The 27,756-nt window shown below is 40.3% G+C and overlaps 1 protein-coding gene across 2 annotated transcripts; it reads left to right on the forward strand.

The window, feature by feature from the left end:
* Positions 1 to 27,713, forward strand: EFCAB2 (EF-hand calcium binding domain 2). 2 transcript variants are annotated; one of them, XM_033053790.2, is made up of 7 exons: positions 1 to 107; positions 16,820 to 16,904; positions 20,423 to 20,495; positions 24,543 to 24,622; positions 26,264 to 26,306; positions 26,407 to 26,473; positions 27,462 to 27,713. In XM_033053790.2, exons 1-7 carry the CDS (start codon positions 92 to 94, stop codon positions 27,596 to 27,598), a joined length of 501 nt encoding a protein of 166 aa, XP_032909681.1. In that variant the 5' UTR covers positions 1 to 91; the 3' UTR covers positions 27,599 to 27,713. The 2 variants fall into 2 exon arrangements, with proteins under 2 accessions (XP_032909681.1, XP_032909680.1); XM_033053789.2 differs by lacking the exon at positions 1 to 107 and adding an exon at positions 6,788 to 6,849.
* The last annotated feature ends 43 nt before the right edge of the window (positions 27,714 to 27,756 follow it).

Genomic DNA, 27,756 nt, shown 5'->3' on the forward strand with positions numbered 1-27,756 from the left:
AGCCCGGCGGGGAGCGACGCCCGGCACCCGGGGTGTGAGCAGAGGGCCCAGCAGGCCCGCGTCGCCATGGCGACAGCGCGGCGCTGCGGCCATGGCGGGGGTGACGGGTAAGAAGGCCGGGGGTAAGGCCGGGCCGCGGCTCCCCGCCCGGCCGAGTGTGCGGACGGGCCGGGGGTCGAGCCGGGGCCGGGCGCCACCGAGTGAGGGAGCGAGGCCCGCCCGCCTCAGGCCTCGGGCGGCGGCTGCGCCGGCAGCCTGCGGCGGGGCTGGGGCCGGGGGTGTGCGACACGCACCGGGGAAAACCGACACGCACATGTACATACTCAAGTGCCTACATACATACATACATACATACATACACGCACACGCGTGTGTGCGTTTGTTTGTGTGTGTATGTGTGTGTGTGTATTGCAGTCTTCGACATCCTCACGAGGGGGAGAGGAGGGGCAGGCACTGATCTCTCTGCTGGCCAGTGACAGGACCCGAGGGAATGGCCTGAAGCCGTGTCAGGGCAGGTTTAGGTTGGATATCACGGAAAGATTCTTCATCCAGAGGGTGGCTGGGCACTGGAAAAGGCTCCCCAGGGAAGTGGTCATAGCACCAAGCCCGGCAGAGTTAAAGAAGCATTTGGACAACAGTCTCAGGCACTTGGTGTGATCCTGTGCAAGGGCAGGAGTTGGACTCAGTGATCCTTGACGTCCCTTCCAACTCAGCTTGTTCTGTGATTTTAGTTATGTACATACATATATCTATCTGTGTGTGCACACTGTGCATGGGTGTGTGTATGTAGGTACATGTATATAAAAGTACACCCGTGCATATTCACACAAACAGAAATATAGCCCCCACTTCCCATCCCATTCAAGGTGGCCACACCACTGCCTCCACCTCAGGGCAGGGGGCTGCTCTGCAGCACTGCCTGCCACGGGGGATGCCACCAGCTGCCTGTTGGTGCTGGCAGCCTTGTGGTGGTGTTGCCACCACACAGGGTGCGCCCAGGCTGGGTGGTGACAAAGCCAACCCTCTTGTCATGGCATGGGGTGGCTGCCAGGGCAGCTGAGATGGCTCAACCTGCTGCTGGGTTACAGCCCCGTAGTCATTTCTGGATGCATTGAGCTCTCTCTGCCAGAAAAAAGTAATCTGTGCTGCTGATAGCACCATGGCTTATTTTTAGAGGCCACTGTGTTCTGCTTCAGGGAGTGTTGCCAGAAATTCTATTTTATAGGCTAAAGGTAATTCCTTCTTCAAGGATATTCAAGTATCGTTTCAAGAAAAAACATATTTTCTGTAAAGCCCACAATATTGTAACTACTGAAATCTGTCCTTTCTGTAACTAAACTTGTGTGTGTTGCAATAGTTTGCAAAGTCTGAACATTGTAATTGAAATAATATAATCAATGGATTGTTTAATGTTTTTTTAGGAAACAATGTATGCCTCAGAAAAGTCTTGTGTGAGTGGATGGTGCTGTGGATAGTGCTACTTTGATTTTGGTACAAGTATTTCTAGCTGCACTTTGCAACATAGATATCTTGAAGAAATTAAACAATAAGATATAGCTTCCTTGAGGACTGCTCTTCAAGTATTTTTTAAAATATCGGCTATAATTTTTATTTAGTCTTGTATCTTTAGCATCTTTCTAGTGATGCAAATGAAGCTGAGGCACAGTACTGGCAGAGGTGGCTGGAAAGGATAGGATAATAGCCTAGCAGTCAGCCAGCCATCTGGGATGAGGGAAGTAGTATTGGGAAGCCTGGCTCCATATTATTTGGGTACCCATATATGTATAATATTGAGATTTTGTGCTATTTTGTCAAGCCACAGCCAGAAACTCTTGGAGAAAGAAGGTCATGGATTATTGATTGCTAGATTAAAGACTTTTAATGCCTTTTTAAAAATAGTTTCACAATGAGAATATTTTGTGAGAAGTTTAATTATTGTATTACTGAAGACTCTTGGGGTTTTTTTAATGTTTCATGTTTTTTAACATCATGTTTTTTAACACTATTCCTGGTAGACCATCAGATATCACTTTCTAGAGGAGAATTGTAGCGTCATCCTAAACGACCTTGACCCATAAACTCCATCCCTGGCCCAACCAGTGGATCATGGAAAGTGACATACTGGACTTCAGTTTCTTATCTGGAGAATGAGGACAATAACACAGACAGTAGCTTCTGTCACTCACAAGAATCCCAGACTGTTATTAGGCAAACCAGTTGCTTATTGCCCTGTGAAGGTGCCTCATTACTGTAAACAGGCCGAGGAGAGCTAACAGTCAGTGTCTCATTAACAGAAGCAATCCTTTAGGATTAAGTCATTTACACCACTTTAGAGTTGCTATTAGCCTTCCTGCTGATAGCAGTTAGAGGGTTAATTAGGATTCCACGATTCTGGATTAATGCATCGATTGTGCTTTCCTCCAGCAAATACTCCACATCTATGCAAGCTGCAGATTTAACTTTGTTATGCTTCAAGGTAATAGCATTAGTTGTATTGTCAAATAATTAGTCCTTAGGGTATTCCTCTCAGTGCTTAGCAGAACTGCAATTCCACCAGCTTTCCTGGAAAGGTTTCCCTTAGGTCCTATTAGTTCCAAGTTCAGTCTTCTTCGAAGCTGAAATGCCTGCTTGAATGTTTTACAGATATACATGATGTACACAAGGAAAAACAATGAAAGGCCAAATCCTGCTACTTCCTGTACATGTTACTCACATGGGTAGTACCTTCTAGGTTATGCAAATGTTGTGAATAAAATCTTGTATGTGCATCAATGTTAATGGCACTGTGCCTGTACTGTATGTAGCTACGTTTTATGTCTGAATTTATATCCCTACATTTGTGCCTTCAACAACATTTAATGTTTTTTTCTTCACACCCGTCTGATTACACTAGAATGTTTTATCTTTCACTTTTGTACATTTGTCCCTATCTTTCCTCCTATCGTTCTGCTTCTTTCCCCTTTTCTGCTACTTAATTCAGTCTGTCTGTTCTTCCATTTGCTCTCAGATACTGTCTTTGTAATTTGACATAATGTGTCAGATTTTCTAAGTTTTAATAATACCTCTGATCTCAATACTGATGTTGCTAGAACCTGAAAGCAAAATGTCAGACTGGTAGTGCCTCAAGTAGAACTAGACTGAAGACAAATTATTCTCCATCTGGGATTTAAGAAATCACATGAAAGTACATAAAGGAGAAAATGCTCAGTGTTCCTGTATCATTATGGAAATGTTATGTAATTGATCAGTATTAGAGTTTTTCAAAGACCACATTCTTTGTGCCAGATAGTGCACATTTAAATTGCAGTTAATAAGTCATGAGTTTTAATCCAGAGGGAAGTATATTGAATAGTCTGAGCTGATACTTCACCCACTTACACTTGTATGGAACCAAATAACTAGTTGTGGATGACAGGTGTCCCCAGAAAGTTGCTTGATTCTGCCGTGAAGACCTACGGAGAGTAACTGTTGGGCAAGAATGGTTTTCTCTGGTGAATGATTAGTAGTTGTTCTGGGTACAATTTGTAATCAGGCCTCACAAAACCTCTGTGTGCCACGGATGAAGACACACCATCATGTGGATTGTGGGGAAGAGTTTTCACTCCTATTTTAGTATGTAAATACAGTAACAGTGTGTTCAGTCATACATATTTGTCTGCTCTTTGCCTGCCCTATTTTGCTGCCTGGCATGCTGGTGAAATCAGAGATACTGGAGATAGCATTTGGGGAGAACTAGTTATGCTACCCTCTTTCAGAGAAGCAGAATTACGCCTGTATCACCTGCCCTGCTGAATCTTCTCATGCCTGGAAGGAGGATCTAAACCTTCCCTGTCCACATCACCTCACCTGGCTTTGTATTGCTAGAGATACTGAAAATGTGCTATCACTGCTCATTTTATTTTAATGGTTTGAGTCAAAGCTGAGAGAGCCATGTAGCTGCCATGAGCACTGTAGGCAGTCATAACCATTAATTCTGCTTGGAGCACACTTAATTAACATGAGAGTTTCAAACCTGACACAGAAAAGCACTTAAGCTGTGCACGACTTTGGGGAATCCCACTGAAAGGGATGATGCATGTGATGTTGGAACACGCGAATTCTTTTAAGAAGTTGTTACACTGAGAATTTTGAAATGTATTTTTGAGAGTTTCACAAATGAGCACCAGCATTTGAAAGGTATGAAAGTGCTGAATTAAACACCATAAACCTTCAGGCTAAAGTAGTCCATCAGAAAAATTATCTGTAATTTAAAAAGTAGCAGTGTTTAATTTATGGGGAAAAAATATGAAATTAGTACAAACTATTTAAAATAAATAGCTTTCATACGGCTCAAGCAAGCAGAATTCCAGCTCTAGAAGAAAATCTGAGTATATTGGATTACTTAGGAAAGCAGTGTGCAGTTTTATCACACTGGAATTTATAGATGAACACTTTGAATATTTTCATATCCTCTTGTTGACATTGATGTAAGAAATTATATGAGGAGAAAAATTTATAGTCTTTATTAGACTGTATTGCAGTTTAACATGCATCCTGACATCTATCTGATTTATGTTTTAATATTTGTACTTATTTGAGAGAGAAACAAAAAATACATGATGTCCATCTCCCATGACAAACACAGGTTGTAGATCTGATCCTGTTGGCGATACTCCCACAGCAGAAATTGATCTCAAATGGATGTAGAATAGGTAATTGCAGATTGACAGATTTCTTGTTTCCATGGTGCATAAAATGGCAGAAATTTTTCAGTTTGGCTCTACTTCTAACTGATTTATTGCATAAAAAATTGGATGGTGTGCAAAGAAAGGCTTTAAACTTTTTTCCTTTTCAACAATGCCAACCAGTGAGTTGAGAACTCCCACAAATTATCTTTCCAACAATAGTTAACATGTTATTAAGAATTTCCATGTCTACACACTAATTACTCTGAGATCTGAAGGGCTGGGGGTTTTTTTCAGTTTAGCAGTACCTGTATTTTGTGTGAACAGATACTGCTTTGTTGCTATTGGCAATAAAATGTGTTGGGCAAAAGACTGTGGAAGGAAAATGGTCTATTGGATAACAGAAATGTGACATGAGCCTGTTGTCACAGCCAGTGTTTAGCCCCCAACTGGGAGGTGGCCATGCAGACAAAGGTGTTGGTCACACCATTGCTCTGGCCTGGCCAAATCTTGCCGTGGGGTCCAGCTGTGCTGCCGTTTTCTACCTTGAGATAATGGCTGAGGTGGGGGGAAGAAACTTAAAATAGCTTCTACACATCCTATGAGGTATCCCGAGGGAAACAGCAGCTGCAGCAGTGATGTCCCAGCTCAGCCTGTGCAGAGGTGGGCCTTGTTCTCAGCATGGCAGTGATGTGGGAAGCGAATGGGACAGTCAGTGATGGGGCTTGGAGAGCTCTAGAGGTGGCCAGAGATCCGGAGCTTGCAGATACGCAGTGGGAAGGTAAAAGCTATTGGCACAGGGAGGGGCTGGGGGTCCCAAACCAAGCTCAGGAGTACCTGCTGCCTGATGGGTCTCACCAATTTTTTTATAAACGGCCTTAAATTGTCTATGCCCATATTTAAGAAAATACAGACTCACAGCTTTTTGGAAATGTATTGTCTTGGCTATTCAGTGTTGCATAGGTGTGTGGTAGGTTGTGAGAGCCTCATGAATGTGAGATTGGAAGGGATTTTCTTGAGTCCAGCCTAGGGTGGTATACAATCATAACCTTCAAAAGCTTTCCAAGCACCAACTTTAAAATGGTAAGGATTATTGTGTCACTGGTGTAAGCTCACAGGAGTTTCTGGACCGTTGCTGCTGATGGTCAGGAAAATCAGAAATGAATTCTGAAGTTCATTTTTGAACAGCTTGTATTGAACAACTTTTCCAAGTTTGCTAACTTTTTCCTTTTGCTTAGTCTGCTTGAAATGATGAATGCCAGAAATGTCTTATTCCCCATTGATGTTAAATGTGTATGTCAGTTGTCAGCTGAAATGCTGTTCAAATTCAGAATATTACTCCTAGGTAAACAAAAAGAAAATTGGAGGTTTGTGTTCATTCATGGTATGTAAAGAAAGTGGTTTTGCACTGTAAGCGATACTTTCAAGGCAGCGCCTTAAAAACCAAGCAGCTGCAGCAGCAAACCCCTGTAATCCCTTGCCATTTTGTTTCACTCTAACAGTCTTCCTTTGCTTGGGCAAAGACAGAGTACTGCAGACAGAATTGCCACCAGCCTAGAAACTATTTTTTAAACCCATTTAAGACATCAAATTGAAGGGTTTCTGGTATATTACATAATAACAGCCTGTATTAAGTCATACTTAAACCCCTCATTCTGCCATCATGTTGCAGATTCCAAAAAAGAACATTTACATACTGCACTGTTCTAGCAGCAGTACTGTGGTACTGCAGTTAAACTTCATAATGTCTTATGTTGAAAATACATTACTTCTCAGAGAGCTCACATGCAGTTGATGCTGATGCCTGGTTCTGGACCACTTGAGCAATCCGTGTGCAGAGACAGTTCAAGAGGAATATTAAATTTCTGAGACGTTTTCTGCTGCCACACATGCAATCAAGTGTACACTGTCAGTGACAAGTGGCATGGTACCCTATTGGGACTGTCCCACATCCTTGGCAGCGTGAGCTGTTTTTGTGGTCCCACAGCAGCATGTGCACTGCCACATTTTGGTGCAACTTGGTGTGGTGCATATATGGGTGTCAGAGTTGTCCTTTGCAGCTCTGCCATCTGTTTGCAGGGCCAGTGCTGTGGAGAGTGCAGGAGAAATGGAGACAGATGACAGATGCCTTCTGCAACCGCACAGCACAGCAGCAGGCCTGTGTTCTGCCAGTGTCACAGCCTATGTAAGCTGCTCTTTTCAGCTGCAGCTGGAGATACAGCTAGACTCAGCATCACCAGGAGAGCTGTATATCCTCACAGGGCAGGTTGCTATTGGGAATGAAAGAGGATATAAATATGGGCTAGACATAGCTCTTTCATTATATCCCAGATGTGGCTGAGATGAGGGATATGGAACAAATTGCAATGAGATTACTGTTTTTGCCAGCTCTGAGCTGCCACAAGAGTGCTGGCTGGTGCAACTGCCAGAGTTGTGATTTCAGGGATGTGCAAGACATTCCTAATGGAGATTTATGCTGAGTTTATCTCTGCCTTGTGAAAATGGACACTGCATGCAGCTGGTATCGACTTAAAAAAAAGTATCACTGTTATTCTTTGCTGGCTAACTAATGTCAAGCACTAGCATTTCTTTCACTTCACTGAAGAAAGGATAACATCCTGAAGTATCAGATAATCATTGCACATTACCTATGAATCACAGGTGTGCAGAAAGCAATCCAGATCTCTGCATAGATTGGACTCCTTGCTTTGGATGACTGGAGGCACATCTCCACATCATCTGCTCCACATCTCTTCAAAAGAAGGTCTTTAGTATTAAAAGGAAAGGTTTTCCCCCCATCATTCTGCAAGTTAGTGTGACAAAGGATGTTGTTTCACTGCCCTCAGTGCTGGCTGCATGCAATAGCAAGTGTTTGGCAGCTTGTCTGTGGACACCAGGTAGCCGGAGAGCTTTGCTGTTAGAGCTGGACCCATGTAAATGAGGCTTTGTGAAATCAGGCTCAGCCACTAGTTGACTAGCTGCAAAATGATGCTGTGCTTTGCTGGCTAAAATTCAGGTTGAATTGAGACCAATTAGGTCCAATTTGGATGCATGATTCTTCTTAAGAGTCCTTATTGCTGCTTCCAAAGTAGTCATTTGCAGCAGTTGAGAGGCCTGTGAAACAAGCAGCATGGCTATGGCTGACTGCTTGGGAAGACAGGCAGGGCCAGGTCCTGAGAGCTGCAGTGGAACATTTCGTGCTATGTCACTTTTGTTGCTTTAAAAATGCACCAGCTACTTCTGGCATAAAATGTTTGATAAAATGCTTATCAAATGAAAATGTGTGTCGCTGTAATCCAGGAGTCAATAACTTTTTCTGTGCTGTAATACCACTGTAACTTTCCCATCCCAAGGTCTTGAGGCCCATCTCATCAAACTTCCTTCTAAGAAGTGCAAAAAGGCTAAATGGGCTTGAAGAAAAGAAATCTGTTTCAAAATTTGACCAAATACTGGGGTTAAAAAAAAAACAAAACTGGTTTTCTGCAAGGACTCTGCAACAACAAACACAGAAAGTCTGGGCAAGCAGACTTGTGTGAAATCTGGGAAGAGAGAAACCCCCAGGGCTAGGGTAGGTGCTGGTGTATTATGAAAGATGCCCAGGAGGACTGCCAAGTGTTTCTGCTGTAAGTAATGATGACTGCACATTCATTCAAGCTCTGAGAGATTATCCCTACTTTTATTCTGAGGTTTGTGCGTAGTTTGTGCATACACAGAGCAGCCACTACATGCACACCTTCTATTTCCCAGTGTTATGTATTCTCCAGAGGGTATAGACAATAAGATGTTATGGTTCACAGCATGACCCTGCATTATTTACAACAGGGATGAGGTGACAGTGGGTGAGGACGCGAGGAATAAGGTACTTAAGAAGATCGGTCAGAGCATTAGCTCTCACTGTTGAGTATTTCAGAGCTCAGAAAGATTTTGTACTCATGGTGATAAAAGTCTTTAAGCTGTAGCTACAATGAAAGGTGCAAGACTGAGCTATGAAGTCACGCAGCAAGGTGTTTGTCACTGGGCATGAGCTGTGGTACCCCCAAGCAGTGACCATGAGGATGGCAGGAGGAGCAGGAGCAGAGCAACAGTAAGTGGGAGCTGGAGAAGGGCTGGGTATTTGCTTGCGCACTTCCTTGCTACTTAAAGGAGGTAATCACAATAATCTCCCCGCCCAGTGTCATCCTGGCTGGTGAAAACAGAGAGCAGAAAACATGCCTCTGCTGCTGCATGTGCAGGAATCCAACTCACATTGCCTCTTCTGGTGGAAGGGTTTCTGCCCACTATCACCAGCAAGGCAGTGGATGATAACCTCTACTGGAACATTTTCCTTGGAGATGTAAAAGGAATGCTCTTGAATGGCTTAAAAATTACTCATTAGAAAATGTGTCAGAATGTCTTGCAATTTTAACTTCCAATGGGCCAACTTTTCTGATTTTTTTTTCCTGGACATGCTGGTAGTTCCAGAACTTAACCAGCAGGAGAATCTGGAGCTGTAGCTGAGTTCTAGCCCCACCCTACAAGCTTCCAAGACCTGGGCTAGCCCATCTCAGCTAGCTGCTGTTATAGTTCACTGCCTAGGCTTGTGGCAGCTGAGGAATCCCTGCCAGAGTCTGTGTCATCTTAATTGCTTTGACCTGGAACCTGATGCACACTGAATCCCAGAGGCATGGTCATACCAATAAGCCAGCCATTGCACCTCTATTTCTTCTCTTTGGCAGATGTGGAGCAAATCACAAATTCATTCTGTGAAGTGCAAGTAGGCAGGACTCCTCCTTCCCTATCATCCTACCAAACAAACAAAAACAAAACCAAAAATCCCCAAATAAACAACCCCGTCCCCCCCCACAAAAAAAAAAAAAAAAAAAAGAAAAAAAGAAAAAAGAAGTGACATCATTGAAAAATGTGTGCCATGAGGGAAAGAAATATTTTTCCTGCTGATGAAGAATCATGTCTGATTCAGAAGGGAGGGCAGTAGACAGGATTGTCCATGACTCCAGCACCTTTGAGGAGAGATCACTGGGACAAGAACTTTGTCAGTGGTGGATATTTTCTTTCAATCAATGGCATTTTAATATGAATTGTGTTTAGAGGTAGTATAACTATGGGTTTAAACACCTTTGGAAATTCTAGGTGATGGAAGATACTGACTATTTAGGCTTCTTTTCCTGCTTAATGAGGCATTCTTCATGTCCTGTTTTGTTCTATGTTACAGTGTCAAATAGTTTAAGTATTTTTTGAGCAACTAGAAGCTTGACTGCTTATCAAGGCAGCAATAGTTTCTACACTTTGTTCCTTAGTAGTTGAATGAGTTGTTAATTGCCCCATTAGTTTTGTTAGTTTTGGTTCCCACATGTATTGAAACATCTGAATCTGTGGTAGAATAAAATTCCATGGCATTTAAAATGCCATCTACTGAAAAGTCAAAACCCAGGATAATATTCAGGATGTCTTATTTCCTTAGGTAAAAAGTTACTGACAACTTGTAACTTCAGTAGTTGCTGCCAACTGACTGGCACAAACTATATGTTTTGCAAATTGATGTATTATTACATTTTTCAACTTCAAGGTTGAAATGCACATTTGCTGTACAATTTAAGTTTTTAATGAATTTGTCTACTTCTAAAGGAAGTAAACATTTCCATTGTGCTTGATCTGAACTCTTAATTTTTTATTGCTATCAGAATTCTATAAAACAGTTTTATTTTTGTAGCCAAAACTGGAGTCAAGATAGTGCTTTCTTTTTACATCACTATTTTGCCCGTGTTACAATTATCTTATGTAAAGAAGACAAAAGGGAAAAATTGCATTTAATATTTTTCTGTCAGAATATGAAGTAGCTTTTGCAGTTAACTTTTTCCACAGCCTTCATCAAACTGACAGCCTGTATTTTAATATCAGACATCAAATTATTTACCTGATTTTTCTAAAACTCTATTTGCTTTTGGAGGTTTTTTTAATGGTTGTTCACACTAGGTGCCATGGGGCTGTGCAAAGATCATACTGATTGTTTCCACTCTGAAGGCTCTGTTCTGTCTATCTATTTTTAAATGTAGTCCCTTTTTTTTCTTTCTGTAAGTTTTCCATAAGGCAGTTACTGTGGTGGAAACAAGCTCTCACTTGTATTGCCATTAGGAGGAGAGTTGTGACAACAGTGTGAGGTGATGCTCTTAGTCCAAGGTTGCTCACATTTACAATGATGAGTGCAGGATTTTGGTTTTGTTGATTCACACTGGTGATGGACTTTGCTTCTCATCTGGATACCACATGGTGTATAGTGTGACAGAAATAAGCAATGGGGAGCAATGACCTGTCTAGTTCTCAACAATTCTGAAAAACATGAAAGAAAAAGCTTTTGCTGTTCTTGAGATTTCATTTTTGCTCCTTTAGGAGTGCTTGAAAGTGACCTCTATGTAAACCAGTTAAGCTTGTTGGTTTTTTTTTCACACAGACTAAAATTCAGATTGGCTGAGTATAATCTGTGATAACATGGGATGCTTCGTATGTAGGAGAGAAAGCATTATTCCTCTCCTGAGTCTGCAGGCCATGACTTCCATCCCCAGGCTAGAGTAGGTGTTACAGCCAGTGAAGACATCAGCTTGGTCAATTCTTGGGAACTGATATATGAAATTTCACAAAGCTGTGTATTTTATCTCTTCACATAATCTGAATGTCTAAACTCAGGTGACACATTTCCCATTGGTGCCATCCATACTTTGTGTCCATCTTTTTCCTTTAGATTTCCATTCAGGAATAGGTTTACTTCTTCTTTGGAGGAATCAAACTCCATAAACCTCTTGCTTTTCTTCAAAATCTTGATTTGTCTTTCTAGAATGCAGACTCTTCAATGATAACATATCTTAATTGTTTAATTATGTAGCACGAGACACAATGAAACAACATTGCATGTTTTACAAACTTACAGCTTAATCCTATTGTTCCTTTCTGTTCGGATAGCTAATATATTAATATCATACATGCCACTGCAGGTACAGAGTAGAGAAGACAATATTTCTCTTACCTCAATACTTTTAGAGCATGGCATACAATTGCTGGTTCAGCATATTAGGCGGACTGTGCATTTAGCTTCCTCTGAGAAGGAATTGAGAAGGTCACTAGGAAAAAAATTAACACATGCCTTTTCCTCTGAAAAGCAGAAGGATCTTACCAGTAAGTCAGATTCAAGTAGTCTCGGGATGGTTTTCTCCATCTTCCTGAGAATTCACCTGTACAGGTGATGTGGAGTACCATGACAGCTTTTGAATATCTTGACCTAGGTGATGGTCCAGTTACAACTTGGTTAAAATACTGATTAGATCTCATAAGAGCTCATTGATAACCTCCTCAGAGTTTGCATTGTGAAGTCTCTTACTGCTTTTTTTCTTTATATTTTAACAAATATACATTGTATGTTTCTTCTCATTAGAATCACCATCAGTTTTGGAGGTGTTTGTTTGTTTTTGTTCCATTTAGTTTCCTTATTGCTTTTGTGTTGTTCTTCTTGTTGTTTGGTTTTTGTTGTTTTTTTTTTTTTCCCACAATTCTTATACCCCTATTTCCATTTGTGGTTTTGGGAAGGATTCTGGGAGAGGTCATGTGAAACAGTGTCTGCAAACATCAAAGGCAAATTCGTTTTGCTTTTTTGTTTGTCTTTTTCATCTTAAATGCATGCCAAGAGTGGCCATAGGAGCCTTATGGAAGTGTTGGAGTAGAGTGATTAAAAACAATAAGTTGGATCTGTGAGCAGAAATAGAATGCTGACAGAAGCTGAGTGCAGATTGCAGTGGATTTAAAGATGCACATTTTTTTTATGTGGCTGCCTGCGCAGTCACATCATCTCTCATTTCTATTAGCTTCTTTAAAATGTTCCTTTTTCTCCATGGCAGTTCAGCTGAGTTTCTCTCATTCCCAGTTCAGCTGGCAGGACCAAGGTTGCTGCCTACTTTTTTGGTTGAAATAATGGCTAGTTGAAAAGAGAAGGAATGGTGCTTGCGTATAAAGCCACTGGTAAGATTTTGTACTTCCAGCTGATAAGCCCTAGTTACTGGATGTGGAAATCTACAAAAGAACTATTGCTAGCAGCACCTTAAATAAAACTGGAATAACAACATGCAAATTACTCTGAAACTGTCACTGAGTTACGGTTACCTGATTGTGTCCCTATCCCTTCAGACTGACAAGTTCCAGAAAGCAGTCCCACATGAGAAAAGGAGAGACATCGGGGGTTTCCTCACAGCTGCCAGTAGCCATAGCATAGTATCATGGAAAGAGGATGGAGTAACTAATAATTGATAAGATACCCACATATATATAGGAGCTTAAATATAAAATTGACAATATTTATTAAAATACACCAAAATTAATGTTTATAAAGAATAATGTTTCAGGATGTGTGAGCAGTAAGACTAAGTAATAAAATCAAGTCGACTGGCACTTCTACAAATCAACCCTTAATTTTACTCCTTTAAGTAGCATAAAAAGAGTTTAAAAGTATTTAATAGTGTAAATAGGTTCATCAGGATGCTTTGGGACTACATCTTTTCCTGTGAGCAACAGATGGTGCTCCCCAGTATTTTAGGTGGTTGTTTAATGCTGGTCTACCTCTTATGATAATTCAGTTTTTCTCTTTAGTGAAAGAAAGGGTTGGCTTTCTGAACCATCAGAGCAACTGGCCCCAAGGAAGGAAAGCAAGTTAGCTCATTCATTAAGTGAATGGTAGAATCTAACAAATTGTATCAACTAGAAATGCCTTTTAAAAATTCTCATTACTCAAGAGTCTGGCAGAGCCACATCTAGCTAATGGTTTCTGTTCCCTATAAAGGCTGAAAGTGTGGTCTTTGAAGAAGAAATGTCACAACTGAAGCAGGTATTCTGCTTAAGGGCTGGCTTCAAATGGGCCTCAGAGTGCTGGGGAACAATCTGGACAAGCTGAAGAGGAGCAACTCATTCTTCAAGAACCATCAGAATTGACTTGGGAGTCCCAGCTCTCTGTCAGTCTTACTTAATTGGCAGTATCAAGAATTTTTATCTAGGTCACTCTAAACAAAATGGGGAAATAACAAAGGATAGTATAGGAAAGAAAACTTGATAGTGAATACATTTTCAATTAATGTATCTGAGAAATAGATTTTAAGACTTTTTTTTTCTTATTGCATATGTGGTAGGAAAATAAAGTAGGATGAGATAGCATTGACAAGTATCTCAAGCATTTTAACAGCATAAAAATGGAAATAATACATCATACCAACAGGATTTCTTTGAGGGAATAATTAGATGTTGCTATTGGAATAATTTTTGGCATCGTATGTTTCAATGTTTTTTTATTTAAATCATTTCAACAAGTGAGATAGTTCTATCCTTGACACTGTATATTGTTTTTATAGTTAATAGAATGAGTGAAATCTAATCCTGTCAGAGTGTAGGTATTTCTGTCCTGAAAAAACTGCTAGAACACAGGGCAACATGAAACTTCCATTGATCTACTCGTTGTGGAGAGTCTCCTTGTACAGAACGATTTCAGTACATTAGAACATCACATCCACTGAGTTAACTGTGTGTCTGACCTCTTGATGCACTTCTTGAAGGGATAATTCCAAAACTTTACCATTTCTTATCCTAGAGTAGGAATCCGTGTTCTTTTTCCTTAGAAACAGAGGTTTAGAGTGAATTGTAGAATTCTTCAGATAAACAGCTTTGCCATCCTGAACTATATTGAACATCTTTCGCTTTCATTCCTGGAGGGAAGACAACACATTTAGCCACTAGCTTATTAGGTGTTTACTCATCTCACAGAGAGTCTTTGAGAGGACAACAGTATGTTTTCTTCCAGGGATATGGCTCTTAGTCACAACTTCCTCTCAGTTCTTGGAAGAGATATAGATTCTCTGGTACCTAGGTTAAAGCAAGTTCATCTCATTTGAGGACCTTTCTTTATCAGACCTCTTCGGAAGGTAAGATTAATGTTTACTGTCTTCATGGAAAAAAACTTGGAAAGGCTGGATGCCTACAGAGTTCCAACACTTAAAATCTCTCCCTGTCTTCTCTTCTAATTTTTATTTCTACAGAAGTCTCATACATCATGCCAAGAATATACAGCTATAAATATTCCTTCGACATTTCTCTGTTACAAGTTGTAGTGTACAATTGTAGTGCCTGATGTCAAGAACTAAGCTCTGAGTCTACGTGGGAGACAAGATCCAAGACTCTTTGAAATAACCAGAAAAAAACCCAAAAACATCAAATGTTGTACTTTGAGAATCTTTAGGGACTTTTTTACAAAGAATCAGGTCCACTTAGATTTAACTGTGGGGTTTTTTTAAGTAATAAAATGTGGACTTTACATAGGCAGAGAAAAGGTAGGCATTATTGTCAGGCTGTGAAAAGAGTATGGTTTGTCCTGTGCCTGGGGACTGCAGAGGGCTCCTCTTCCTCAATGAGCTCCAGTCTTTAGTCCATCACACACACACCTGCCCATGCTTCCATCAGGGGAATAAAGTCAGGGAGAGGAATACAGGATGTGTTCCTACCTATCTTCTCTTTGTGTATCCTTTGGGGACTTCAGTACCAAACACAGATGGAAAGCAGCAGGCAGCTGTAGCTTTACGAGGGGATGCATCTCTCTTCTACTTGCAGAAGAGGCTCCTTGTATCTGGGTCAGTCCACTGCTGTATTGAAGTGCTTGTAGCCTGCAATGAACTGGCCTTGGCCAGCTGCCAGGCATCCACACAGCCTCTCTCTGCCCTCCTCAACTGCATAGCGGGGAGAAACCACAATAAAAAACCTCATGGGTGGAGATAGAGGGAGATCACAAAGCCAATGTATCATTCAGCTATGTTCAGTTCTGATACCCTTTGTCAGCAAAATGACATTTCTGTCATGAGGGTGAGAAAGCAAATGAAAAAAATGATTGCACACTGCATGGCCCCAAGGGTTCCCAAACTATTGGGATTGTAGAAAACTAGTATGAATTTGTTATGACTGTAGAAAACAGATCTGGTGGCTTAATGTTGGTCTGAGCTAGCCTTTAACACCATGTCAGCTAAAGAAGGAAATACATTGCCTATTAGAAGAGAGCTTTGTTTCACTTATTATATTGAAAATACAGAAGACAAGTATGAAAATGAGGAAACAAGTGTCCCTCATACCAATCTCAATTTGACTGTCAGTCAGATTTTCCCTGTGGAATTTCTGTGGAGGCTTGGAGGCTAGCTTAAAAAAATGCTGCCTCTGGGAGCTGGTTTGCAAAACAGTGTTTGGGGCTGTATTTAGTCACAGGGACCAAGAGGTCAACTCCATGTCACTTTGCTTCCTATATTCAGTCGTTTGGAGTCAAACTAATAAATGGGCTACCAGTTCACTATTTTTTTTACCCTGGATTTCTTGCCGGGGAGTTTTCCTTTTGAGATAGACCCTTTCCCTTCCTTATATTTTTTTCTTCAGAATTTATTTCCTGGTTCTTAGCTTGCTCCAAGAATGCAATTTCTGGCTTATGTGAGATATACCTGTGATAACTTGTGGTTCTTCTTTCCCCGTTCTTTGAGATTGAGATATAAAAAGCAAATGCAGCAAATTACTCCTTCTCCTTTGCTGAGATTGTCTTACTTTCCAAACTCTTACTATGAATTATTTACCATGAGCCATAATCACTGTGCACAGATCTTATACATCTTGTCCCTGGTTCTCAGCCTTTCATACATTATGACTAACTGAGTGGACATGAGAGCACTTATGTTTCCCTGGATGCAGGAACCTGGATGAAGTGACTCAGCCCCATCTCAGGACAAGTGTGGGCCAGTGTTTGCTTTGCTCCTTCCACTGGCACAGTGGCATTCAGGAAGGGCTCAGGCCTGTGGTCCAGAGTGAGCTGTGGCACACTCTGGGCAGGATCCACACCTGGGCAGCTGTGTGTTCTTGCAGCTGGGGCATACCACTGCCCTCAGACTTGATGTACCTGCAGAGCCATAGCAAGGCAATATTACTAATATAAATGACAGATCCTGCATTTAGAGTGGGAGGTTTTAATAACTTTTGCTTTTTCAAAGTACCTTTCCTGTCTGCCTTTTATCAGTTTTGGTGCTTCTGCTGTTGTAAGTCTCAAATGGGAAATATATTAGTTGTAACAGCTCAGTGAATAATTCTTTTTCTTATGTTTCTTTTTGCAGCTGGCCTAGTAGCTGATATTCAGAGAAAGATTACAGAAGCTTTTGAAGTGTTTGACCGTGAATCCAATAAGACTGTGGATGTCAGGTTTGTAAATATATTCACAAAATTATTACAGAATCTCAATAAACAGCTCCCTAAACTGGCATCTGCTTTACCAGAAAATGTCATAGAAATAGTTCTTTTGGCCCTGTTTGAACAAGTATGTTTGTAGTGGGTTGACCTTGGATGGATGCTTAAAAATCCCTAGATGCTTTTAATTCTGGTATTTTAAAATTTTGAATATTTGACAGTGCTACTTAATTTTAACATAAACATTCATACACATATGACTTATGTTATAAAATGCATTAACCACATGTTTATGTCTCAGGGAGCAGGTTCAGAGGTTATAAACTGTTGTTGTGAAAGTTTACTGGACTAGTTTTTCATATTTACAATTACTATTTTCAAAATAATCTCCTTTTGATTATAAATCAGTTATTGAGTGGAAAGATTACAATGCAGTGAGAGAACTGGTGAAATTGTTGTCGTTAGACATTCTTCATGAAGACAAATTGAAAAAAATACTTAAATGTTCTGAAGAGTTTTTCTACATTTTAGAGAGGAAAGGGAGGTAAAAAAAAATTATGTGATGGTTGTAGCAATGCATGCTTACTTATGCCTCTAAATTTAAGAACTAGCAGGTATTTCATAGAAGCAATGGTTTTTCAGCTATACCCGATGGGGAGAATATCAGGGTATGCCTCCATATTCAGTATCGTTGCTGCTCCCTTGCAGAGCTCTGTAGGGGAGAGTGATCTCTTAAATCTCTTGGTCCGTGCCTAGAGAGGTGCCTGATGCCCGGGGCTGGGGCTGTCCCGGTGCCCCCTGGAGCCCTGCTCCTGGCTGGGCAGCAGGATGAGCTCTGGCTGCCTGGCCCGGGCCAGAGCCCCCACCACTACCCCCAGCCCCCACTGCATCGTGGCATACTCACTGCTCGTTTGTTTATCATTTACATCTGCAGTCTTGGCTGAGCAGCTGTAGAATTTTCTCCACTTCTCACTCCATTATATATGGATATACAGCTTGGGAGCATGTTACAACAATTAAATGATTCAAGTAGACTGTTTTAAAAATGTGTTCATTCAAACAGGGTACATCCCAAAGTCTATTTAACATAGCAAATGTACAATTTCACATTATTTTTGTGTAGTAGAGATACAGACAATGAACAAAAACTTGTTGTCTAATTATTCCTAGGTTCATATTGCAGGACTGTGTCACAAATGGGATTATTAATGGCTGATTATCTTGTATCAGAAGGTGGCAGCACAGCCCAATTCTTAACCACAATTGTAGCTGTATCAGTATTATTGCCTGAAATATCAGATACCTGTGAAGGGTGAGAAATCATACTGGTTTGACAGGCCAACGTTTGTATTCCATGACTCCTAGTACAAATTAGTAAGAAATTAAGCATGAGGAATTAGTAAGAAATTAAGCATGAGGAAGATGGCATTTTTTCATACATGTTTCATGTCCCTCAGTCAAGGACTTCGTGTGATATTGCAAATCTTGACCTTGAAAGCATTATATGTAAGGTGAAAACCATGACCCAAAATTTTCATTGCATCCGTGTTACAAAACTTTTGTGATTTTGACCATCATTTTTGTATTCTGGAAACTACACAGCAGAAACTGCAGCTGCTGAACTAAGTGGGAGGAAGGAGCTGGGAGCAAAATAGTTTCCTATCAGGTCCTTTAAACTCGATGTTATTACCAAATGGGACCTGACTTTTTTTTACCACGAGCACTTCAAGCAACATCCTCATGCTGCCATACATGCAGACTGCCAGATACAGCATCCAGGAGTGCCAGATTTTGCAGACTCTTCTAGGATCTGGCTTACCTCAGTCACATCACAGTTCTGCTGGGTGTGAGTGAAGTGATGCAGGAGGGTCATGGCAGCATTCCCATCCCTGGCAGTCTGTGAGAGCAGAAATAGTGTGGGACAACAAGGAGGCAGGATTTGTGTTGGATGTTTCTCTGGTGGAGGCAGGGAATAGTTACAAGTAGCTGGAAAATATGAGGCAGTGCAGGAGTGAGAACAACAAATGTGACGTTTTACATACTAGAAGTAGGATGCATGGAAAAGGATTATGTCTAAATGACTGACCTCCCTGAGGCCATTGGCCGTTCACACCCACAGGGGCAAGGTCATCTGAATAGATGGTTTCATTTCAGAACATGTGGATGTGTGGGATTGGGTTTTGCTCTGTAACTAGTTTTGTGCAGCCAGCCTATTTCTCTCTTTTTTCTACTGTAGTGCTTCTCACTTGTTTTCAATCAGAATGGGAACTCCTTGAGACCTGTCTGAGGTGGTCAAAGACTTATATGTATAATTTTGTGTATGCTTAGTGTGCTGCATTCAGGGTCTTACTGTTATAAGAAGATTTTACAAAGATCATTCCTCCTTGTATCTACCATTTTTATTAGGCAGTCTGATTTTTGCACAAAATGAAAAGAAGGAACCACAGAGGTTTGGATCATGGGAACCACCAGTGCTGCGAATACATATTCAAATGTGTTTAAATTTCTGTGTTTTTGAATTGAATTGTAAGTCACAAGCTATATTAATGCTTCTGTTATTTTGTTTTTAATCATACCGTAAATCTCATTAAAGCTTTATTACAGCCTTACAATACTTTTGTTTCTAGTCTGTGACATTGTTCATCTTAGACTACTTTGAGGCATTGCCAGTTTGGTCAGAAATTTATTTAGGGCCTCAGAACAGCTGCACCGGGTTCAGCAGTAAATGCGAGCTATGAATATATTTACAGCATAAACAGAATAGTGATAAGCCAGTTTGCTGCTCTGACTCTCTGAGAGCACAGCAGGGACATAGCAGGATTGCCTTCTTCCTGACCTTTTGTAATTGTTCTTTAATGAAGTTAGAATTTGTATCTTTATAGCATGCAAAGGAAATATGTATTTTATTTGTTACCTTACATCTCAGTAGATTTCCAAGTGATTTGTTAACTACATAAATACAGACTTTACAGTAAATAAGCATAACATTTAGAGAACAGCAATGTGAAAGTAACTTTCACACAGTACAGTGCAACACAATAGTAAAGAATTTTGGGGGGAAATTGCAAGAATGATTTCAAGGATCTTCAGAATATTTAATGTCTGAAAATGTAGACATTGCTTAGTGAGACATCGTCATAAAATTCCACATAGATTTTCTTGTCTGCTTTTATGTGCACACTCGTGTATGCAAGCTCTGAATTGGCATCTGTATTCTCCACAGACAGTCTTGTATTGCAGACTTACTAACAAAGATGCTTTCTTTCTTTCTTTCTTTCTTTCTTTCTTTCTTTCTTTCTTTCTTTCTTTCTTTCTTTCTTTCTTTCTTTCTTTCTTTCCTTCTTTCTTTCTTTCTTTCCTTCTTTCTTTCTTTCTTTCTTTCTTTCTTTCTTTCTTTCTTTCTTTCTTTCTTTCTTTCTTTCTTTCTTTCTTTCTTTCTTTCTTTCTTTCTTTCTTTCTTTCTTTCTTTCTTTCTCTCTTTCTTTCTGTTTCTCTCTCTCTCTCTCCTTCTCTCTCTCTTTCTCTTCTTTCAGGGAGATTGGTTGCATTGTCAGGTCACTGGGTTGCTTCCCAAATGAGGCAGAAGTACAGGAACTGCTTGCACAGGTAAATGTTTAGATCTGTTGTATTTTTGTCAGTCTTCAACTCACACAAGTTTGGCCCTTCTGCCCTGCTGAACGGGAAACCTAAACTCTTTTCCAAGATATTGGAAGTGTCATGGAAGTGTTTCCAGCAGGCAGAGTCTCACAGTTACCCTGAAGCAAACCTTTAGGCTGATGAGGTAACAACATTGATGAATTAAAATGAGGAGTCTTTGACTCTATTTTATGCAAAGAGGCACTGTGACACTATGCCAAGGTGGAAGGACATTTATAGAAAATGGAGGAAAAATTGGTTTTGACTGATGAGAAAGAATGCTCTAAACTTTAGTCAGATATCCAAACTAACCATCTCACTTCAGGACATGCCATGGAGACACACTGCAGGGTTAGGTAGTAAAAATTAGTTCTTGAGCAGGTGTTAAAATTATACATCACATTCCAAAAATACCCAGAGGGAAGGCCTGCCATTTTTTGAACTAGGTGCTGTTATTGCTATATTAGAGCCAGACCTTTCAACATTCTGTCCTTCCTGAGGTCTTTCTCTGTCTTCAGATTTCTGAGTTATAGGTGAGAATCTTTTCTTACTTGATTACTTAAGCTTGTAAATCAGGTTTCAGGACATAAAATAGCACAAGACCTAGCGATCCTCTCATTCTCGTAGGCAGTGGTAAGGTAAGGAAATTAATCACATTTCTCCATAGTCTTTTCCTATACTAAATTCTGTCTCCTTAGTCATGCTTCTAATAGAAAAGTGGTGTGCTGGTGCCTTGGCATGGTGTGGTTAATAAATGGGACAAAGAAGTGGGAAAAAGACTTAACATTCTTTTTGTAAACGGGCAATGCTTCTTTAAAGAGTGGACAGTGCTGGGACTGAGGGGTGGGGTAAGGTTTTTTCTCTTTTTCTTGTGTAGGTCAGGATACTGGGAATTGATGTCTCCTACTGTTTTCTTCCGGCTCCAAAAAAAATTTGGACAGTTGCACTAGTAGTTTCTCATCACTAGGCTTGTCTGGTCTTTTGTAGATCAGAATTTAATGTGAGAAGTCTTGCACTAAATCTTGTGAAAATGATGCAGCTGTGTTAGATGAGGAAGTGCAAAGAACCATCAGAGGAGAAAGCTCTTTTAACATGATACTGCAGTCTGTCTGCTCTGGTTCTGTAGTCCCAGAACCAGATTGTCCCAGTTCCCACTGACAAGCAAGACAAAATGGAAAGAGAAATTATGGTACTTGATACAGATGATATTTTCAGTGTCCCACAGTGACTTTTCTTTACAACAAATGAGCAGTGCAACTCCTCACTGAAGATACAGATTTGTAAAAAGGGGATACTTTGACAACCCCATTCAAGTCCAGGGGAACCAGGAGAATTTAAGGCCTGCCTCTTCCTCTGGAAGAGATTAAGAGATTGGCCTTTTTTCCCCCCAGTTTTCAATATTACTGAAAATGTGAGATAAGTAATACATAAAAAGTACAGTGCAATGTAGCCATGAGGCAGAAGGTTCTTGAGATACAACGGTGTGACATGTACGAATATGCTGATTGTAAGAATATTAAAGTACAAATACTGCAAGAAGAAAGAATACATTCAAGAGTAATGGTTAACCTAAAAGAACACTGAACTAGAAAATAAATAGCAAAGAATGTTTCGTGGCACCTGTAAATGAAACTTTGGCATAGGTTTAGTACCTGAAGAACACTATCTTCTTGCGGAATCCTTTATATATTATGATAATCACAGACATATCTTAATTTATGTAAGATGCCACTATAATTGGCTGTGGTAATACATTTTATCTTAATCTAGATAAGGTAAAAATGGTGTCTGCTAGCCAGTTTGTAACCAAGGTATTTCCCCAGTATTGTTGCCCATTGTGAGCCATGATTAATTTCTGTTTCTCACTACTTGTGTCTCTGTCATCTATCTTCCTATTAGCCTTATTACTAAACTAGCACATGCTGTCATCATGTTATTCATATCTTCAAAATCAGCATTTATATAATTATCTCTATAAATTATCATATAATGTTTCTTATATTGCCTTATAATCAATTCTGTACTTAATATCATATCTCTAGGCCTGCTTACAAAGATAAGATTAAATGCTAAATCTAGAGATAGTGAAAACTAATGTAAGGGTTGCTACAATGCCTAGAGTTTTTATACAATGCTGCCTGGTAATTATGGAAGATGTTTTTGTTTCTTTGTGTTTCAAGTACTCCAATGTTATGGCTGGGAGAACAGAGATACAAAACACAATAGTTGCTACAATATAGTTGTTATGGGAGCTGTAGATGTACCAAAGGAAAGAAATAGAGTGAAACTCACAGAGTTTGAACAAGCAAATATTGTTACTGTGAAAAGAGGAGGAAATACAGAAAAACATCAATGAGAAAAGAGATGTAGAACAGGAGTGAGCACAAGGAAGAGTAAAAAGTGTTAGAAATAGGATTAATTTTAACTGCTCAGGATGTTGCTGGATCTATAGAGACTCTGAAATGGAAGTTGTTTGTTCCCCACCAGAGGAAGCTAAGGTTGCTGATCATCTCCCAGGGCTAGGTTTTGCCAGGTATTTTATTATATCTTTTCAATCAAGCAAACAGCAAAACAAGTGATTCTGTAATGTTAAAAAGTTCAGTTTGGTTTAGAATGAAGCACACAACATCTTCATTTCCTTGCTAAAGATCCTTTCTGCTAGGCTCACCAAATAGAAGGGAAAATGTGTTTTTTCAAGCCACTTTCCACTCTAAAGCAGCAAGACATGATGGCTTCTCTTAGCACCCAACCCCCTTCCAGAACACTGGAAGAGAGCATGCAGCAGCAATTGGAGCTTTCCATTTAAGCAACTGGATGTATCAGGAACTGCCCCAGCTCTGACCCAGCTCCCAGGAGAAAGATTCCTTACTAAGTTTTTCCTGGCTCAGTTAGAAGATTTCAAATCAGTGCCTGTTTGAGTTTTCTTTCAATCTGGGCTGTGTCTTAGGGGGCCTAGCAAGGTGTTGCTGCTGCCATGTGAAACCTCAAGGCATGCATCCAGTTTCAACACAGACAGGAGCAGGCTAGCTCAATTAAGAGGACTCCTTTTGGGAGCAAAACTTAAAATGTTCAGGGAAGGGATGCACCCTAGTGACAGAGAGCATTTTTTACCGTGTTGCATATCTCCTGTGGAAGTATAGGAATGCAGTGAGAATGCTGCTAGAAGTCCCCAGTGTTTTGGGAGTAATTTGTTAATTTATTTGGGAGGCAGAGGGTAGCCTTTTTTGAGTAGCATTTTATAGGCTGCCTTGTGTCTGTTTTGGTCTGCCCTGACTCAGTCTGCCTGCCTCTCTAGTCTTTCCCCTGTCAACTTTCTTTGACTATGAAACATGAAAGCAACAAATTCCGTTATTAAGGTGCACTTGACTGGAGCTATATCCAAGCTAGCCAATTAAATATGCCCAGAAACATTCTTGGTGTTGAAGCCAGCTGGCACAGAGCAGCTCATGCCCACCCTGGTAAATGTTTTATGCAGTGGCTGCACCAAGCATTCTGCTGGGGAAATGTCCTTAAGGTCCAAGCCAGGATCTGCTGGGGGAAGTGTTGGGTGGCACAGTTCAAAATCATGCCAAGGGGACATGCTCATGGTTTGCTGTAATGGGTGTTCACATTACACTGCTTGGGAATGCTCCAGATCCTGATAGACTTTACTAGTATGACTCCAGCCTGAATGTTTAAACCTCTGCTGAGTTATTGGGGCAGATAAGATCAGTTCCTCGGTGTTCGGTTCCTTTGCATGAATGGTTTTGAAGCACAAGAGGGCAACATTGAGTTGCTACAAGTGTCTATAATAGCAGACCTGTATTTCCCTGGGATATTATCTCTTACTTGAATCTCTTTCTGTTTGGTCACAAGCCTTTCACTCAGATATTATGGTCCCATGTGATATTAAAGACTTGATATAAATATTCAAAGTCTAATGCTCTAATTTTAATGCAGGGACCACCCCAATTTTCTGTTTTTTGGATTAGTTTGCTAATGAGTCATGTACCCTGCTACACTTAATTTTATTTTTAGATAGAAGTAGAAGAACCCGATGGATTCGTTCATCTGAAAAACTTTCTTCCAGTGATGACAAGAGTTCTACTTGACAAAAGGTAATGGAAAGTGAATTTTATGTGTCTGTAGTTTATTCCAGATTTACAGAGTTGATTCTGAATAAAGATATCTACAGAAATTTTATGTAATTGGAAGGAGTATAGATCTTCTTTGTCATTTAAACTCATTTACATTAGCTATATAGATTTTGTTTAAAAATTAGTTCATCTACATTAAATTATGTTGTACTGATGATATAAATAATATCAGCTTATAATAATAATTGTGATAATATGTAGCTTTTGTATTTTTAATTGGAATTGGAATTGCTATTCAATGTGCTTTGTGTATCTGAAATATTAAGGTCATAACTATTGTTTTCTCTGAACATATGAGTTACAGTTACTGAGAAGCACAGAGTGTTGCAGTATATTCTAAATAAGTTGTGTAAACAAACTTCATATTTGTGTCTCTAAATGACTCCCAGTTACAGCTGAACCTATACAATTAGCACTCTAAAAGACTGCTGATATAAAAGTGGTCGCAAAGGTGCATAGAAGTCTTTGCACATACACAGGGACTTGTGCTATTTTGACATTTTGCACTAAAGGAAGATTACTTAAAAGGAGTTTATCTTTCATTTCAAAGATAGTAGTCAAGGCTTTTGAGAAAATCAGTCTTGTTGGATCCTGAGGAGTTATTGTGCACAGCGAGGGCCTTTGTTAGGAGCGTGTTCTACATGTGGAGTTGCTGTAGCTCCACACTGATGTTCACCCTTTCACAAAATGATGCCTTGCTGCTCTGGGCTCTCCTCCTCCTCCACACCCCCTTCATGCAAACATACACATACACACATACACACATACACACACAAATACACCCTGCACGCTTTCCCCAGGCTAGCGCAGGCGTGTCAAGACCCACTTCATCTCTTGGGGCACTCTGTCCATAGTTCATTTAAGCAAGGGCACATGAGATTTGGATCACAAAAATCCAAGGCTACTTCTTAACACATTTGATTTTTAGATAGTAAAAGGCTGAGGCGGGTCTGGACAAAGCAGTCAAGCAGTTAGAACCTCCCTGGATTCAGCTCCTTCTCTTTAGTATTCTGGGGGTTTGGTGAGAGCCTACTGGGATATCTCCCAGCAGCAGCAATAGAAGCTCTCCACTGCTGCACTGAGCTTTCTTTCCAGCTCTGAAATCAAGCATGCATATGCATGCACACACGTGCCCAGTTCTCCCCTCTCTCTGAAATTGTTAGTGACAGACCTTTTCTTTTATAGCTACCAGCCTCCTTTGCTCATCATCAGCTCATTAGACTGCCCAAGTCCCACTAGGTGATCTGTTGCCTAGCTACCAGCCTACCTGGACAAAACTTTGTTTTCTTGGCTTGTCCATTTCTGTTCACTGCATATGATTCATCTGTTGCTGATTCCTACAAACCCACCAAACCAGCCCAGACATGCAGAAGACATTCATTTGGCTCCTCAGCACAAGGAAAATTAATCAGTAGTACAACAAAAGACATAAGAGTTAAATACATGGACAGTTCCAAAAGGTCAGGCTGTGATTGAATGTTTGATAGACAAAACTTTTAGTGTCATGGAAAAGAAACTTTCCTTTTCCTTTAGTACTTGCATTTAGTTTTTTCAGAACACTGGTTGAACAGTAACTTAACTTTTCTGATTCTGTGGTTTCAGATTCCGGCCTATTCCTGAAGATGTTATTCTACATGCATTTGAGGTCTGTAATGAAATATTAGAGTATCTAATTGCTGGGAAGAAGTTGCTGCTTTTTGATACAATAAGCTTAAAACCACAAGTTTTATTATTTTTCTTTGAAGGCTTTGGATGAGAATAAATGTGGATATATTACCAAAGAGGACCTGGTCAAACATTTGACTGAAAAAGGTAACATGACTTCTGTAATATCAGTGTTTAAGTAAATGGCACCTTGTATATGGCACCTTGAGATCCTTACCCTGCAGGCCAAAACCATCAGGAGTAGATACATTGTCTTCAAACAATGCTGTTCCTGTGATGAGTGGCTGCAGACTAGGACATTTCACTGGTCAATGATGCAGGGAAAGAGTATTTATTTGCCTACTTGCAGACATTATAAAATAGAGATTTTTATTCTTGTCCTTCTTCATAATTCAACCATGTCTGGATATTTTGTGATTCCGTGCACACTCCTGTGCTCAGTATGTGACTCTTTTGCTGTCCTGGCAAATTGCAGCTTAGATTTCCGGATGTTTCAGTGGTTTCTGTGCTCATTCATTCCTCCATTATCTTGATCTTAATTCTAGAGCCGCATGCAAACAAAGAGATTCAAAGACGAGATTTAAATTGTGCGTTCTGTAATCTTCAATATCTCTTGAAAAGCCTGCTTTTCTTGCGTGGCTGACTCATGGCCACCTACCTCGTGTTCAAAAGGTTGTGCAGGCTTTGTGCAAGACCCAGCCTCAGATGGTAACCTGGGTCTCTGAGGGATGAAGTAGGCCATCAACAGCTTTGAAAAGAAAAACCAAAAGTCTTTCATGATGTGAATAAAAGTGCAAGGATAGCCAAGTGAGAGATAATAGTTCTAATGTACACAAGAGAAAAACTCTGACAAAAATGGTTGTTTCAAAATTCCAGAGAAGAACAGGCTGTTTTGGTGTCTGTGAACTAAAAGATCAGATAGATCCAGATCCTCTGTCTCCTCTCTTTTAGACTGGCTCACTTGGTGTGCAGGACTTATATTGGCAAAAGGGAAGGAATAAGATCCTTAGTTTTGTTTCTTTTCTCCTCTGCATGAAAATCAAAAGGAGATCCTTTCAAGGGAAAAGCAGTGGAATTTGCCAGTCCTTGAAAGGATATTTACCAAGACAAAGTGTCATTCTCTGCTGTCTTTCAGGTGAGCCCTTTACTCAGGAGGAAATGGAAGACATGCTTGCTGTTGCTCTAGATCCAGAAACAAATACTCTTCACTACAGAGACTACCGTGTAAAGCTTGTAGTAGATGAAACTAAGACCTTCCCCTTTAATGTCTGAGAAGCCTTTTGGTAACAGCACCATGGCTTGACAGAAAGTTGAAATATGTATTTTAAAGTATAACAAAGCTAGCTTGTGACTTGGTGCTTATATTAAAATAAAATCTGTGCAGTTATGTTTCCTTGGGTTCTGTGTGTGTGTGTATATATACACATGTA

Source organism: Catharus ustulatus, chromosome 3, assembly GCF_009819885.2.
Source record: "Catharus ustulatus isolate bCatUst1 chromosome 3, bCatUst1.pri.v2, whole genome shotgun sequence".
NCBI classification, from domain to species: domain Eukaryota; kingdom Metazoa; phylum Chordata; class Aves; order Passeriformes; family Turdidae; genus Catharus; species Catharus ustulatus.